This window comes from Taurulus bubalis (genome assembly GCF_910589615.1).
Source record: "Taurulus bubalis genome assembly, chromosome: 5".
In the NCBI taxonomy this organism is placed as follows: domain Eukaryota; kingdom Metazoa; phylum Chordata; class Actinopteri; order Perciformes; family Cottidae; genus Taurulus; species Taurulus bubalis.
This window is the reverse complement of record NC_136593.1, coordinates 27,281,273-27,297,208: the sequence shown is the minus strand read 5'-3', so window position 1 is coordinate 27,297,208 and position 15,936 is coordinate 27,281,273. Positions and strand designations below refer to the sequence as shown.

The 15,936-nt window shown below is 46.0% G+C and overlaps 2 protein-coding genes across 3 annotated transcripts in view; both read left to right on the top strand.

The window, feature by feature from the left end:
* The window catches only part of LOC306737217 (nucleolar protein 56-like), a 5,501-nt gene extending 2,746 nt beyond the window's left edge, over nucleotides 1-2,755 (top strand). Inside the window, exons 7-12 of the mRNA XM_079218923.1 lie at nucleotides 129-280; nucleotides 451-551; nucleotides 1,277-1,425; nucleotides 1,629-1,750; nucleotides 1,983-2,096; nucleotides 2,334-2,755. Coding sequence (XP_079075049.1) covers nucleotides 129-280; nucleotides 451-551; nucleotides 1,277-1,425; nucleotides 1,629-1,750; nucleotides 1,983-2,096; nucleotides 2,334-2,561 — 866 coding nt within the window. The 3' untranslated portion in view covers nucleotides 2,562-2,755. The remainder of the gene's footprint in view (nucleotides 1-128; nucleotides 281-450; nucleotides 552-1,276; nucleotides 1,426-1,628; nucleotides 1,751-1,982; nucleotides 2,097-2,333) is intronic.
* A 2,009-nt stretch (nucleotides 2,756-4,764) lies between these two features.
* On the top strand, nucleotides 4,765-15,936 carry LOC306737218 (syntaxin-16-like). Of its 2 annotated transcripts, none has more exons than XM_079218925.1 (8): nucleotides 4,765-4,869; nucleotides 7,012-7,119; nucleotides 7,325-7,465; nucleotides 7,683-7,845; nucleotides 7,997-8,085; nucleotides 15,136-15,279; nucleotides 15,469-15,590; nucleotides 15,823-15,936. In XM_079218925.1, exons 1-7 carry the CDS (start codon nucleotides 4,780-4,782, stop codon nucleotides 15,523-15,525), a joined length of 792 nt encoding a protein of 263 aa, XP_079075051.1. In that variant the 5' UTR covers nucleotides 4,765-4,779; the 3' UTR covers nucleotides 15,526-15,590; nucleotides 15,823-15,936. The 2 variants fall into 2 exon arrangements, with proteins under 2 accessions (XP_079075051.1, XP_079075050.1); XM_079218924.1 differs by lacking the exon at nucleotides 4,765-4,869 and adding an exon at nucleotides 5,868-6,851.

Here is a 15,936-nt window from a genome sequence, read left to right as displayed (position 1 = left end):
GTGAAGGCACAAATCCTCACTTCGGACCTGTCGAGAGAAACAAATAATTAAGATTATCAGTGTGAAATAGTTGCACAGTGGGTGAGTAGTAGTATCTCGCTCAACGACCTCTGATCTGTTCTTCTCAGGTATGGACATCTCTCCCATTGACCTGATCAACATAGAGAGGTTCTCCGCTCGTGTCGCGTCTCTGGCCAGCTACCGGCTGGAGCTGCAGCAGTACCTGCGTTCCAAGATGGAGCAAGTGGCTCCAAATCTAGCGACCTTAATTGGAGATGTGGTAAGTCAAAGGTTCAATATGTTGCTTTATGTATTAAGTTACTGCTGGACCAATGATGTTCTACTAAAATCTGTCAATTCCTGTGATGAAATATAGTCCATTCTTGAATGGGAGCTCTGCTAGAGCTCTCTGCGCTTGGCAGTAAGACCAACGCTTTCTTTTTCTTCTAGGTGGGAGCTCGTCTGATCTCCCATGCCGGTAGTCTAACCAACCTGGCCAAGTACCCGGCCTCCACAGTCCAGATCCTGGGAGCAGAGAAGGCCCTGTTCAGGTACTGGGGCACCCCCTCCCTGCTGGGGAAAGAGGTGGCTGCAGTGATGGCAGGGCTGGGCAGGAGCAGAGCTGGGTGACTGGAGCAGACAAAGTCTCCTCAGGGGTGATCCCACTCGCTCCAATGCACCTCCCACAGTCTGAGCAGCCACTCGCAGCACTGAGGTAGAAAATCTGAACAACTAGTAAGGCCGGATGCTTAGCAAAATACAGTTTAAGCAATAAACCATCACTAAATGCATGTTAGAAGCTTGTTGGGCAAATAAATAACTTAGATTAGTGCCCTTTGACTAGCATTGTACTTTTTTTTTCTTTTTTTTTTCTACTTGCCGTTCTCTGTTGTAATGATGTTCAAATATCTGTCAATCCACTTAGTTTCTGTGCTGACACATCCAATGTAATCCTGAACAACGGAGGAACATGTTTGAAGATGCTCAGCACTTTTAATTTATTGATTTCATTCTTTAGTCTAAATCAAAAGTACTTGTGCCTTAGCATGGTTAATGCCCTTTTGGCCAGTATATGAATAGTTTTCCTAATTAGTCTGACTACTTTCTCCACAAGGGGCCTAGTGAGTCCTTATATATGCCAGTTTGCTGGCATATATAAACATGTCGCTTGCTCTCACTAGAGCAGATGTTGGGGTCGCCAACACTTAGCTTTGTCCCCTTTGGATAACGTTTAACTGTTGCTCCTATATCTAACGTCGGCTGTATTTTCACACAGAGCCCTAAAGACTAAAGGCAACACCCCCAAGTATGGGCTCATCTTCCACTCCACCTTCATTGGCCGTGCTGCTGCCAAGAACAAAGGCCGCATCTCCAGATATCTGGCAAACAAGTGCACGATCGCCTCCCGCATCGACTGTTTCTCTGGTGAGTGACGAGGCCTGGTGGTCACAGGCGCTATACATGCCATGTGGCATTATTGCAGTGATGTTTGTTTTTTCGTCAACAGTTATTCATCCCTCGGGTTGATGGTGATAAGCTAATTTCTGAGCAAAGCCACATTAACTTTTAACTAGTCATCCACTGCTGGCTTTGTGATTTTAATATCTTTTGAATGGATTTTCTTGCAGAGGTACCCACAAGTGTGTATGGTGAGAAGCTGCGTGGACAGGTGGAAGAGCGCCTGACTTTCTATGAAACTGGCGACGTGCCACGGAAGAACGTGGACGTCATGAAAGAGGCTATGAAGGAGGTGAGATCAGAAAAAGACCCTGCAGCTTGTGAGGGTCAACTGTCAAAGTGAATTGGTTGCACTTTTTTAAATGCTCGTAATGCTGTGAATGATGACGCATCTCGTCCTGACTTCACTGAGGGTACAAAATGATTTAATGAGCCTGACTCAGCATTACGACCCTCAAGAAATGTGTGGTTTCACCTGGTTAAAAATTAATTTATATATATTTGTTTCCCCCTCTTCATCTTAGGCGACTGATGTTGCAACTGAGGTCAAGCGGAAACTGGTGAAGAAGGAAAAGAAACGCATGAAGCGTGAAAAGAAGCTGCAGGGCGCAAACGGCGACGCCCACAGTGACGCTGAGGTAAGCATGAACTGAAGCGTCTGGCCGCATGTTTTGATTTGAGGTTTGACCCCACATGGTCCTCTCTCAGTGTACGACATGCGATATAAGCCTGACTCCTAACCATTGGCTGGTCCCAGACAATGGACTTGATCACTGAAGTGAGTCAGACATTGCAGCCACGTGTGTGTTTATGTATATAATATGCATTATAAACGATATCAATGTGTTTGCTCACCTCTCTCTGCTTTCTTGCAGGCTGAGAATGGCGACGCAGACACCCCCGTTGTTAAGAAGAAGAAACGAAAGTCTGAGGTGGAGGTCGTTGTGGAGGAAGCCGCTGCCACAGATAACGGAGCAGAGGAAACCGAAACTCCTTCAAAGAAGAAAAAGAAACGAAAGTCTGAGACCGTGGCTGCAGAGCCAGCAGAAGAGATCCCAGAAACGCCGGTGTCCAAGAAGAAAAAGAGAAAGGCCACAGCTTAGACTGTGGTCAAAGACTAAATCTTTATATTGTGTACAGTATTTTTTTTACTCTTCATCTGAAGGCTTTTTTTTTTTGGCAACCTCAAAACAGGTTAGACTGCAAGGAAATGCTTATAACTGTGCCTTCGAAGTCGGTGACATTTACTTGTACTTCTGTAAATAGCTTCTCATTAAACTTTGTCTAGTAAATCATCGTGAATGTTGTGTTTTTGCCTGTTAAGGATCTCCATGAACGTCACTATGGGAAACAAACTAACCATGACCCAAACCTGTTAAAGGTCTAGTAAATGACAACACAGTAAAGCATTAGCTTCAGATTAAAAGAGCTCAGAGCCTCAAAACTCACTACGTCCAGTATTTGGTGGTTGTTCTGGAGCAGCCTATAAATGCATATTGTATCATATGCTGCCTTCATCTTCAACGTGATCACGATGGTCTAATGGAGACCTTTTCAAGTCACTCGTTAGGACGCCATCTTTTTATATGCAACTCATCAGCAGTACTTGAGCTACTCTCGGCCCCTTTGGACCTCATGTCCTGTATAATGCTGTAAAGATGTCAGACCTTTGGAGAAGCTGGAATGCATCAGGTTTAGACTTCACAACAGACTGAAGCAAGAGGTGGTCAATACAGTGTGTTCTTTAAAAAGTAAATATGGTCCTGCTGTGTTAGTATTATATGCTGCATTCATATTCAATGTGACTCCGTCTTAAAGGAGAAGTTCAACTCCCTTAAACTGGATGAGTTTTATGCTTCACTAAACATCAGGAGAATGCACAGAGGATGCTGCTGTTTGGCTCAACCTGCGTGTGAGGAGATGTTCAGCGTGATGATCTACACACATCCCAGTTACCTGATGAACATCAACACACCACACAATATACTACATACTCTGCTGAGCCAGACTAGTGAACTAGACTAGAGTCACATTTTTATTTTAGTCATAAGGCAACCGCAAGAAATCAAAAAGTAGAAAATATTTAAAATAATTATACTGAAAATGTATGTGTTGGTACATGGTAAATCATAAGCCCCTCTTAATACCCTGTTTCAAATCATTCTTGTTGATTTAATGTGTGAATTCAGCTACTTATTGATCTTTTAAAGCCTGTCGGATTGTTGGAGATAGTTTTGATTGCCCGGCCATTGTAAAACTAAAACTTTAAGCGGCTTTAAACCAGTGGTTATCATTTTGGATGAAGAAAAAAAAAAAAAAAAGCTCAAAGCCAGTATTGACCTTTTTTTTTTTAAAGCAAAAAAAATCCCGTTGATCCTACGTCATGCATGCATGTAGGACCACCTCCCGCCCATCTAACACGGTGCTATTGCACGAGACCTGTCCGACTATACTTAACCCAGCTGGGTCAGAAGCCGTCTCACTGAGTCCTTCCATCCATGCCTGGAATCGCTTGAGCCACAGTGAACAATGCTCCATGCTAGAATTGGAGCAGAGGTCCCCCTGGAGGGAGGCCTATCCAGCTGGGTAATACTCCTTCAGCAGTCGGACTAACCCAGGTTTGAACCTGGAGCTCCCGTGTGACAGACAAGGGCCTAAACCTTCAGGCCACCGTGTTAGACAATATGTATGTGTGTCAGGTTACTTTTATCTTAGTTTCTTTTCGCACCTATGTTGCCAAGGCAACCGAGGCGGTAGATGGCGATGGAGAGCTTACGTTGCAATTACCAGTCGCAGTAAATAAATAGTAGAAGAAGAAAGCTCTTCACGCAGGTGTTTACGTTTCCCCACTTCCGTAGCTGCCTAAAGCGGAATAACGTTACTAATCCAACGTTCATTTCCAAAATTTGAGAAGAACCCCAGGGTCATGTTTCTCTTTTTTTAACATAAGCGTTAGGGATGCCTGACAGATAAGTATTTTCAGGTCGTTTTCTGTCCGCTTCAGGCGCTGTATCGCGAGCTTTCCTCATCTTTCATCGCAGGCTAAGCTAAAGCTAAAGCTAGCGGTGTTGGTAGCTGGTCAGCGGCAGTTGACATACTTTAATAAAAACACCTGATCCGCATTTTATCCAGCGTTAATTGATATATATATATCAATTATATATATATATAATTATATATAATTATATATATATATATATATATATATATATATATATATAATTATATATATATATATATATATATATATATATATATATATATATATATATATATATATATATAACAAGGCAGTCATGGCGTCTGACCGATGCCTTGTTAATGCGGAACAATTCAATCCAAAACCGGCAGATATTGGCTGAGCAAGTGAGTACATACGACCCCCGTCTGAGTACACGTAGCAATGCTGCGGTGAGTTGTCTGCATCGTTTTGACATTTTACACGTAAACAATGGAAATGAAATTAGCTAAATTGTACTTAGTATTTAATTTGTCTACGTAAAAGATAGGTCTGGAAAGTTAAATGCTGTAGAGGTGATGGGGTGAAAGTTAAAGCATGTTTTTTAATAATGTCCATTTGGTGCTTCTCTCCAGTAAAACATATGCTGTGGTCACTACATAGTAATTTGATCTAATCTAGATGCATTTGTGCCTGTGACTTGTAATTCATTGTATCCTGTACTTATTAACATGTATTACACAAACTGAGGCTGTAAGAATTCTGGAAACAAATACAAATAATCATTGAGTTGTCGCTGTCTTTAGTGGATCGATTATGAAAACTTATGACATTTATAAAGAAACTAATCTCTTCCAACTATGTGCACATACCCAATCCACATGATAAGGCAGAGAGTCAGGGCTGATTAAAAATCCATCAGATGTGATCAGGTCAAAACTGTCACATTGTTCTCTACAACTTATTCACCTTCAGTGAGGAATAATTCACCCCAATGTACAAAGGTTGTCATTATCTGAATGTGCACTGTCAGTCCCATTGCAGTTTGTAATACTACAAAGCACAAGGTAGTCCGGGCCGTGTCCTACCGGCCCCCAGCACATGTTTGAAGCTTGAGCTGGAGTTCACTTTACGGCTCTAGAAGAGGTGCAGGATACACAGTACACGCTAGTGCAGTGTGTGCATGACCATTCACACTCAGTTGAGAACATTTTAACCAGTTAAATGCTCCCTGAGGTAGATTTATTGCTGAAAACCTGGATATCCCTTCAGTTGAGGATACGTTTCCCCAAATATGCGGCTGAATTTCAGCTACTGAACATTTAACTTCTCCTAACCTTCATTTCTTTCTCCTCTGGTAAACTTCCTTTCATCTGCTGTTCCTGGCGGCTTGGAGAGGCTGATCGTTCACTGACACAAAGAAACTTACAGAGTGGAGACCTTTTTAAAATGCCTGTGGCTCCTAGCCTGGGCATCTCTGTGTATGACACAGTGTGGAGTGATGCGTTGGGGTTTGCCTCAGAACTATCAGCACGTAGGAAAGCCAATAGTAATGCTGTGGCCTGGTCTGCAGAGCTGAGAACAGTTATTTATGCCCAACAGTGCAACTGCTATGTTCATCAGATTCACTGCTCCTGCACTGACTAATGAATCAGGAAAGTGTTTTGCTTTCAGTTGGATAAATTATAGACAGCCAGTCACCTGCATTCTTACTTGAGCTACATCAGCAGGTGACGCAGATATCGTGGACCAGCCCAGCAATTTGGTTGTGGCTAGAGCTTCCTGGCTCAAGGATTTATTTTTCAGATCTTTAATGGCGAATAGCTTTAGTGGCTTTCGACCAATCGGTCTCCGTCATGATGCTTAGTAGTTCTTTAGCTTTCAGTGCTTGTAAAAGAGTAAACTCTTAAGTGTGGTGTCAAATAGTGAAAGATCGCTACAGATCCTGGAATAGAGCTCAAGGATACTGGACAAGCACATTGTGTCATGTAGCTTAAATGGAGATGTAGAAATGTGACATGAACAATTATGTATGTAGTCTAATATCTATCATTGTCGTCCCTGTATAAGACTTCTATTTATATATGTTCATCCATGTTGTAAACTGCGTTAATTTAAAAGTTGCTGCACTAAGTCAGAGAATATGCTAGAAATTTAAAAAAATAAAACACTAGAAATATATAATTTCTTTGTCTGCATTCTAGTTTTACACTTTTACACACACACACAAATTATTGGGATTTATTTTAACAGCTCTCCTGTACATAAATCATCATTCTCATTCAAATTAATTCAATGTCGGGGTTTTAATATTCGCAGTAGATTTTTTCCAGGGCTCACTTTCTGTTACTTTTGTCTTTCTCTCCTTTTTTCTTTTTCCTCTATTGGATGGGACCACTCTGCTATCTGCCAATCACATTAGGAGCTTGATGAGGTACTGTTGATTCCCTTTGTGGATAAATTACACAGGATGCAAAAAGTGCTTCACCGTCGTCATCATCATGTTGAATTATTATTATTATTATTATTATTATTATTATTATTATTATATACAATGTTTTAATCGAACAATAAATGTTTTTTTTGTTTTTAAGTTGGCTGACGACCGAATGGCCCTGGTGTCAGGAATTAGTATGGATCCTGAAGCAGCCATTGGAGTCACAAAGAAACTGCCCCCCAAATGGATAGAGGGGATCGATGAGGTGAAGCCAACACATGGGATGGGAATATAAATATATAGACCTATCTGTAAAGCTGGCTCATACAAGTACAATATCCCTATTTATGAGTCTGAAAGCTCACAAATGCATCTGTTTGGAATCCTGTAATCCTAAAATATTCTGTGTGAGCCCAATAATTTGTTCTTAAAGGGAAGTCACAGTTTAACCATTGAGTTTCTCCTTATAGATCCAGTATGAAATCACACGGGTTCGGCAAAAGATGAAGGATCTGCCGGTACTTCATGACAAGCATATGAATCGACCCACACTTGATGACAGTAGTGAGGAAGAGCATGCCATAGAAATCACCACTCAGGAGATTACACAGGTACAGTCATTTACCAGTGTAGTTCATAGAGATGATGTATATTTTTACCTGATCATGAAGTCAGAAGAGCATGGTATAGTATTGAATATTAACCTACTATGCTCTGACTGTTTGAGGGAGTGAATACAAACACACCTGACAATGTTTGATGTTAAAGAATTTGAAAGGAAACATGGCGTTTGGTTCCGTTTGCTCACACATTGTGTGTTCTTTGCAGATGTTTCATCGATGCCAGCGAGCTGTGACGGGCCTGCAGTCTCGCTGCGGTCACTGTACCGAGCAGGAGGAGCGGCTGTTGAGGAACGTGGTCTCGTCTCTGGCCCAGAGCCTGCAGGAGCTGTCCACCAACTTCAGGCACACACAGTCCGGCTACCTAAAACGTAAGGGCTGCTGTAGAGATGGGATTGGCCTCCTTTGAATTCTTATTCTTCACTGTTGCTTTTCACATTTGTAACTGTTACTAAGGTTATATCTTTTTTTTATCTTCAAGTTATTTTCATGCCATCTAAACGTCATGTCATTTTATTGTAGGTATGAAGAATCGTGAGGAGAGATCAAAGCACTTTTTTGACTCTGGACCCTTAATGGAAGAGGATGAAGAATTGGCTGTATATGACAAGGTGACCGGCTTTTTAAAAATCCATCACCTTTTTCTTTTGGCGCAGGCGTCCTGTATACAGTACAATGAAAGAAGAGTTACTCATGTAATAAGCATGAGTACAGACGAGAGAAGGAAACACACATCCTTTAAACGTTTAGATGCACACTCACTTGTTGATGCCACTGTGTTATGCACATTTAAATTTAACATTTGGACATATTGCAGCTTCAGTTTTTGTCACTTATTAATCCCTACCAGAAGACAGGACAGGAGGATATTACCAACACATACCAGTGAAATTGGAAAAGAAAAGAAGAAATCAGATAACTAATGTTTCTAAATATATATATATATTTATTTATTTATTTTAAATGCATACTTTTTCAAGGGCAGCAATGCTGTGCAGATAGATGTCCTTTTGTCTTTGCTATCAGGGTGCATGCTAAAATCTACTAATAATTAAATGCAGCATTACTCTTTAAAAAATAAATATATTTGGACATCAGATGCAAATGTATCTGTAATCAGAATCAGCTTTAATGGCCATGTAAGTTTGCACATACATGGAATTTGACTCCGGGTTCACTTTGCTCTTCATACTTATACACTCGCGCATAATATACAATAAACAGGATAAATATAAAAAAGACAGTAGTCAAAAAGTGCAGATGGAAGAATGTAACAATTCGCCCTCTGCCTTAAACTGAGGGAGAAAAGCACAACGCTAAATTAAGAAGGTCATGGGCGGATCTGTTGTCAATACTGGTAACTCGGACTACCTAACCCATGAAAAGAAAACACTCAGAAACAAACAGGCGGCTGAGCGTCTCAGTGTTATTAACAAACAAAATTCAGTGCCACAAGGCAAGACATATGACAAACCATTAACCCCTCCCCCAAAACACAACTTAATCCCAACAGTCCCAAAGTCACCCGGAGTCCCGGAGGACGCGTCCAGCGGCGCAAGAAACCCCCCCAAAGTTGGTATACACCGCTCCGCGTCGGGCGGAGACGTGACGAGCGCGCCTCGCCGCGTCCACCTGCCCCGCGCTACCTTGTGGCGTGCTTCCGGCAGCTGGGCTTTGTGCTTTGGCTGTCGGCGCAGTCCTCTGCTCTCACATCCACCCCCGCTGGGTCTGGAAACTCGCGCAGGGCAGCCGCCGTAATCCCATCCAGGAGCACCAGAGTGCCGTGCGCGCCGAAATCCGCTCGGGAAGACCAAAAAAAAACCCCCGCGTCACTTCCCCCCGGTCACCTTAAATACCTATGTCACAATAAAAGTAATAACAACAACAAATAATAAACGGTCTCGGTTAAACCCGTGTCCTTATTCAGGCCGGCGATAATATCATCGGTACAGCAATAACGTGTAAAAGAAAAACAACAACCAAGGTGCTTCTTTTAGCAATGCCGTATCCCAGGCGGACCTATGCGATCTTTACATTCCCTCCCCAGCCAGGGGCTTCTCGGGGCCATAATAAGGTTTCATGTCAACCACATTTACACTGTCCACCTTCATCTTACCAGTCAACCATTGAACACGGTAGTTTACCGGACCTAACTTCTTCTCTACCCTGACAGGCCCTAACCATCTGGGTGCAAATTTGGCAGAGAATTTGTCTGAGGCTTTAGACAGTGGGTGCGACCTAACCCAGACCAGATCGCCCACCCCAAAGTGTACATCTCTGCGGCGCGCATTATAATACCTGGCTTGTCTGGCCTTGGCCACACCAACATGTCTTTCGACCTCCCTCAACATTTGTGTGTGTGTGTGTGTGTAGCATGTTGTATGTGGAGGTGTTGGGTGCAGGGGTCTGGTGCAAGAGACGTTCCAGCGGGCCTCTGACGTTGCGGCCCAGAGCCAACACTGCAGGGGTCACGCCAGTGGTCTCATGCACCGCCGTGTTGATAGCCAACCGGAACTGCGGCAACCACCGGTCCCAGTCCTGATGGTGGTCCCCTACGAAGGAGGCGATCATGGTCTTCAGCGTCCTGTTGACCCTCTCCGTCAGATTCATCTGGGGGTGGTAAGCCGTAGTGAGCTTTTGCGTCACGCCCCAAGTCTCACACAGGCTGGACATCAGATGGCTTGTGAATTGGGGTCCTCGATCCGAGACCAGGTATGCTGGTACCCCCCAGCGGGTGAAGATGTCATTTTTCAAGATCTGACAGATCTTTGGCGTTTTGGCATCTTTCAGAGCAAAAAGCTCTACCCACTTAGTGTAATAGTCCACCACCACCATCAGGACTGAATTACGGGACTTGCTAAGTGGGAAGGGCCCCATGAAGTCCACGCCTAACATCTCCCCGGGCTTGTCGACCTCAGTCGTCTGAAGCTGACCAGCCGGCTTGGTGTTAGAGCATTTATATTGCTGACACGTAAGACAGGCCCGAACATGCCCCCAAACATCCTTGCGGACTGTTGGCCACCATGCCACCTCTAGGATCTTTAAGAGGGTCTTCGTCCTTCCTAAGTGCCCTCCAAAGGGGCTATCATGGTAGTAGGCCAGCAACTCCGGGACTAGTACGGCTGGAACAACTAATTGGTAGTTGAACCCTCCAAACTTGGACGGTACACCACGATACACCACTCTCTGTTGTAGCTCATGGTGAATACGGCCGGGTGTGGGCTGGCAAACCGTCTGAGCCAGCTCTCGGCAGAACTCGTCGTTCTTCTGTGCCTCTTCAATGTCCTGCAGGGAATTGGGCAAATCGGACCAGCGCGTTTTGGCAACGGCCACACACACACTACCTTCTTGCGGTGGAGGGGGTGCCCGGGACAGCGCATCCGGAACGACGTTGCAGCAACCCTTCTTGTACTGCACTCGGAAAGAGAATGCCTGCAGGCGCAGAGTCCATCTGGTGAGCCGTGATGTAGCTTTGGGACAGTTGAAGGCCCAGGTCAGAGCGCTGTGGTCTGTGAACACATCAAAGGTCTCTCCTTCAAGGAAATGCCGCCACTTTTCCACCGCCCACACAACCGCCAGGCATTCCTGCTCTGAGGTGGAGTACCTCAGCTCAGCCCCCTGCAGAGCCCTTGATGCGAAGGCGATGACCCGTTCGTCGCCCTCAATGGTCTGCATCGGTACGGCTCCAAGACCCACCCCACTAGCGTCACAGTGAACATGGAAAGGAAGGTGGGGCCTCGGCTGAGCCAGCACCGGTGATGACTGTAGCCGATCTTTCAGCTGCTCAAAGGCAGCCTAGCAGGTTGCAGTCCACTCCCACAATACCCCTTTTTTCTTCAGGTTGTTGAGTGGGGCCACAATGTCAGCCAGCCTTGGGATGAACTTGTGGTACCAGCCCACTAGACCCAGGAACCTCTGGAGACTTTTCAAGTCCGTGAGAACTGGGTAGGCTGCGATGGCATCCACCTTTTTGAGCGGTCAACTTCCACCCCTTTCCCGGATACCACGTGCCCAAGAAAGGTGAGTTGCGACTGGAGAAGATGGCATTTTTTTACATTGAGGGTCAGGTGAGCCTGATGGAGTTTCTGGAACACTGCATCGAGGTCCCGCAGGTGCTGATCTTGCGTTTGAGAAAAGACGATAATATCGTCTATACGACGAAGCAGATCTTGCCTTTCAACTCCCCAAGGACTCTTTCCATCAGTCTCTGAAAGGTGGCGCCTGCATTCCGCAACCCGAATGGCATGACCTTGAACTGGAATAGGCCGAGATGGGTGATCATGGCGGTCTTCTGCTTGCTCTCCACATCCATTGCCACCTGCCAGTATCCACTCTGGAGGTCTAGGGAGCTAAAATACTGAGCCCCCTGCAAGGACTCCAAAATTTCATGCACCAGCGGCACTGGGTAGGCATCATGGTGGGTTTTGGCGTTAACTCCCCTGTAGTCCACACAGAAACGTGGTGTCCCATCTTTCCTCGGGGTCAAAACCACCGGGGAGGCCCACGCAGAAGAGGATGGTTCAATGACGCCACCACTTAGCATCTTGTTAAGTAGTCCCTCTATAACCGCTTGCTTCTGTGGCGACACTCGGTAGGCTCTCCTTCGGACTGGCAGCTCGTCTGCCGTCCAAATTGTATGCCTTGCAACGTCGGTGGCACCAGTGGACTCCATCCACACCGTGGACCACTTCTGCAACAGTGGCCTGACCACCTCCGGTTGAGCCTCCCACAGCGGAATCGCAGGCGGTTTCACATTGGCGTCTTCCATTACTGCCATGTAAAAGTTGACTGCAGGCTCTGCATGACTCCATTTCAGTGACTCACAGGTCTTGGGGAGGAATGTATACTCCTTTCCCCCCGGCAAGCTATATTTTCTCCGGTGTGGCTTTAAGACCATCTGGCTTGCGCACATAAAGTCCAGGCCGAGCAGTACCGGCATGCACAACTGGTCGTCGCCAAGTACATGTATGCTAACAGTTATGGGGGTATCATGTATGTTAAGGAGCAAGACGGTTCTACCTAATGACTGGCTTTCTTGCCCATTGGCCATTATAAACTTAGGGATCTCACTTGCCCCTAATGTCTCCCCCGCCTTCCCAATGCTGCCCCACAGCGTTCTACTCATTAAGGAGTAAGTGCAACCTGAGTCGAGAACTGCGTCACCTTGTAAGCCTCGGATCTCTATTGGCACCACTAGGAGAGTGGGAACCCCCAGCACCGAGGCTACCTCCCCCCGGCCCTGCCCATGTTCGGATTTCTTGTTGGGTTTCCTGGCAGGGTGCTCTGAAGGGGGTGTCTGCTGCGTTCTGCTCCAGTAATCTTTAGAGTTACTCCAGTCCTTTTCAATCAGGGAGCCCACCTTGACCACTTGGTCCACCGTAGTGACGATGCCGCGTAGGCCACTTGCCAACCTCGGATTACAGGCCCTGAGGATACGCCGCACCATTTCCGCCTCAGACATCTCGGGTCTCCATTTCAGGCAGAGCGCACGATGATCATAAGCAAAGTCCCTCAGGCATTGGGTGTGGGCTTGCACATGTGCGCGCAGCTGCTCCTCAATCTCCGACTGATAGTCGGTGAGTAGGAAAGCTTCGAGGAAAGCCTCTTTGAACTTTGCCGCGGGTCGCTACCCACCAGCTCCGCGCTGGGCCCTTTAGCACAGCATTGAGCGTGCCTACAAGTTCAATGTCACTCAAGGGTCTAAGGGTGAGAAAATTCTCGCACTGCTCAATAAAGTCTGTGACATCTGCTGAACTTCTTGATTCACCAAACTGAGGGAAATCCATTCTAACGGGTAACCTGCCCATCGCCGCAGGTAGGGACGTGAGACTCGTACTGTCCCCAGCCCTCTGCCGGCCGTCGAGCGGTGGCCCTGCAGGAGTGGAAAAGCTGGCGGGCGTCCAAGAGAGACGATTCTTCTTGAGGGCTTTCTTCAGCTCTTGTTCCCATCGGCTATCCCTCCGTTGCAAACATGCCACTATGGTTCGGTCCAAGCACTGCAGCCGGGCGTCAACATAGCCTTTAGCCGCCTCTCCCACGGTCCCAATAGCAGACCTGAGCTCTTCCTCCCGATTGAGTGTGCTGTCAACTGCCTCTTTGAGTCGATTCTCTAGGGTGTCAACCCTTGAATGGAGGTCTTGCAGCTGCTCTCTGAGCGCCATGACCACCATTCTCCTCATCATCAAGCGGTTGGTCTTCCTGATCCGACGGCTCAAGATACATAGATTCCAGCTGGCTGGTCAACTCTAAGATGCCACTTTGGTTGTGCCTAGAGGTGACGTGACGGTAAGGGTCAGCATCCCCGTCAGCACCAGCACCAGAAAGCGGGCTAGCATCTTGGTCTGACTCTGAGAAGGGGGATGCATCTTCTTCAGGTGTCCCACCATCCATGGCTGCCCTCGGTGGCTCATGCCGTACATGTATGTGGAGATGTAGCTATGCTATCAGGGATAATATGTATGTAGGGTGTTTGTTATGCTATGTGTATTGTCTTAGCTGTGTGACGGGTACTACAGTCTACGCACTAAACATCTAAACACATTCATCAAAAAAAAACTTGTGCAACAATTAAATGTAATTTTCTTAGAGTGCACACCTCACCAGGGCCATACTTTATATTATTCACACAGCCACAAGTACTACAACTGTAACTGGCTTGGTGTAAAACAAAAACACTCAAATCAAATATAGGTTAAGCAGCAAACAATTAACACAAATATCACAACTAATTAATCCTCCCGGTCCCCATACTGGCCACCACTCTGTAACAATTCGCCCTCTGCCTTAAACTGAGGGAGAAAAGCACAACGCTAAATTAAGAAGGTCATGGGCGGATCTGTTGTCAATACTGGTAAATCGGACTACCTAACCCATGAAAACAAAACACTCAGAAACAAACAGGCGGTTGAGCGTCTCAGTGTTATTAACAAACAAAATTCAGTGCCACAAGGCAAGACATATGACAAACCATTAACCCCTCCCCCAAAACACAACTTAATCCCAACAGTCCCAAAGTCACCCGGAGTCCCGGAGGACGCGTCCAGCGGCGCAAGAAACCCCCCCAAAGTTGGTATACACCGCTCCGCGTCGGGCGGAGACGTGACGAGCGCGCCTCGCCGCGTCCACCTGCCCCGCGCTACCTTGTGGCGTGCTTCCGGCAGCTGGGCTTTGTGCTTTGGCTGTCGGCGCAGTCCTCTGCTCTCACATCCACCCCCGCTGGGTCTGGAAACTCGCGCAGGGCAGCCGCCGTAATCCCATCCAGAGTGCCGTGCGCGCCGAAATCCGCTCGGGAAGACCAAAAAAAAAACCCCGCGTCACTTCCCCCCGGTCACCTTAAATACCCATGTCACAATAAAAGTAATAACAACAACAAATAATAAACGGTCTCGGTTAAACCCGTGTCCTCATTCAGGCCGGCGATAATATCATCGGTACAGCAATAACGTGTAAAAGAAAAAGAACAACCAAGGTGCTTCTTTTAGCAATGCCGTATCCCAGGCGGACCTATGCGATCTTTACAAGAATTCTGATTAATTGTTCATCAGGGTGACTGCCAGTGGACATTTGGTCTGGAGTGTTGTTTATTGAGGCTGTGGCTACGTGTGTTGTTGCATTTGGAGTAATAAACAATCACCTACTTCTTATTCTTTCTTTTATCTCAGGGCTTCACAGACGACCAGCTGATGCTGGTTGAGCAGAACACCGTCATGGTGGAAGAACGAGAGCGGGAGATCCGACAGATAGTGCAGTCCATCTCAGATCTGAATGAGATTTTCAGGGACTTGGCTGGAATGGTGGTGGAACAGGTATTTGAGTCGGTCCTGACACACTTAATGTCACTCACTTTATAGTTCTGGTATTTTCGTCAACAGTTATTCATCCCTCGGGTTGATGGTGATAAGCTAATTTCTGAGCAAAGCCACATTAACTTTTAACTACAGTCATCCACTGCTGGCTTTGTGATTTTAATATCTTTTGAATGGATTTTCTTGCAGAGGTACCCACAAGTGTGTATGGTGAGAAGCTGCGTGGACAGGTGGAAGAGCGCCTGACTTTCTATGAAACTGGCGACGTGCCACGGAAAAACGTGGACGTCATGAAAGAGGCTATAAAAGAGGTGAGATCCGAAAAAGACCCTGCAGCTTGTGAGGGTCAACTGTCAAAGTGAATTTGTTGCACTTTTTTAAATGCTCGTAATGCTGTGAATGATGACGCATCTCGTCCTGACTTCACTGAGGGTACAAAATGATTTAATGAGCCTGACTCAGCATTACGACCCTCAAGAAATGTGTGGTTTCACCTGGTTAAAAATTAATTTATATATATTTGTTTCCCCCTCTTCATCTTAGGCGACTGATGTTGCAACTGAGGTCAAGCGGAAACTGGTGAAGAAGGAAAAGAAACGCATGAAGCGTGAAAAGAAGCTGCAGGGCGCAAACGGCGACGCCCACAGTGACGCTGAG

What these genes read in the sequence shown, in the direction of transcription:
- LOC306737218 (XM_079218925.1), top strand. Translation starts at nt 4,780, where the DNA reads ATGCGGAACAATTCAATCCAAAACCGGCAGATATTGGCTGAGCAAGTG. An exon ending in ACAGTCCGGCTACCTAAAAC is followed by an intron (nt 7,846 to 7,996) that starts GTAAGGGCTGCT and finishes ATTTTATTGTAG; the next exon opens with GTATGAAGAATCGTGAGGAG. An exon ending in AATTGGCTGTATATGACAAG is followed by an intron (nt 8,086 to 15,135) that starts GTGACCGGCTTT and finishes CTTTTATCTCAG; the next exon opens with GGCTTCACAGACGACCAGCT.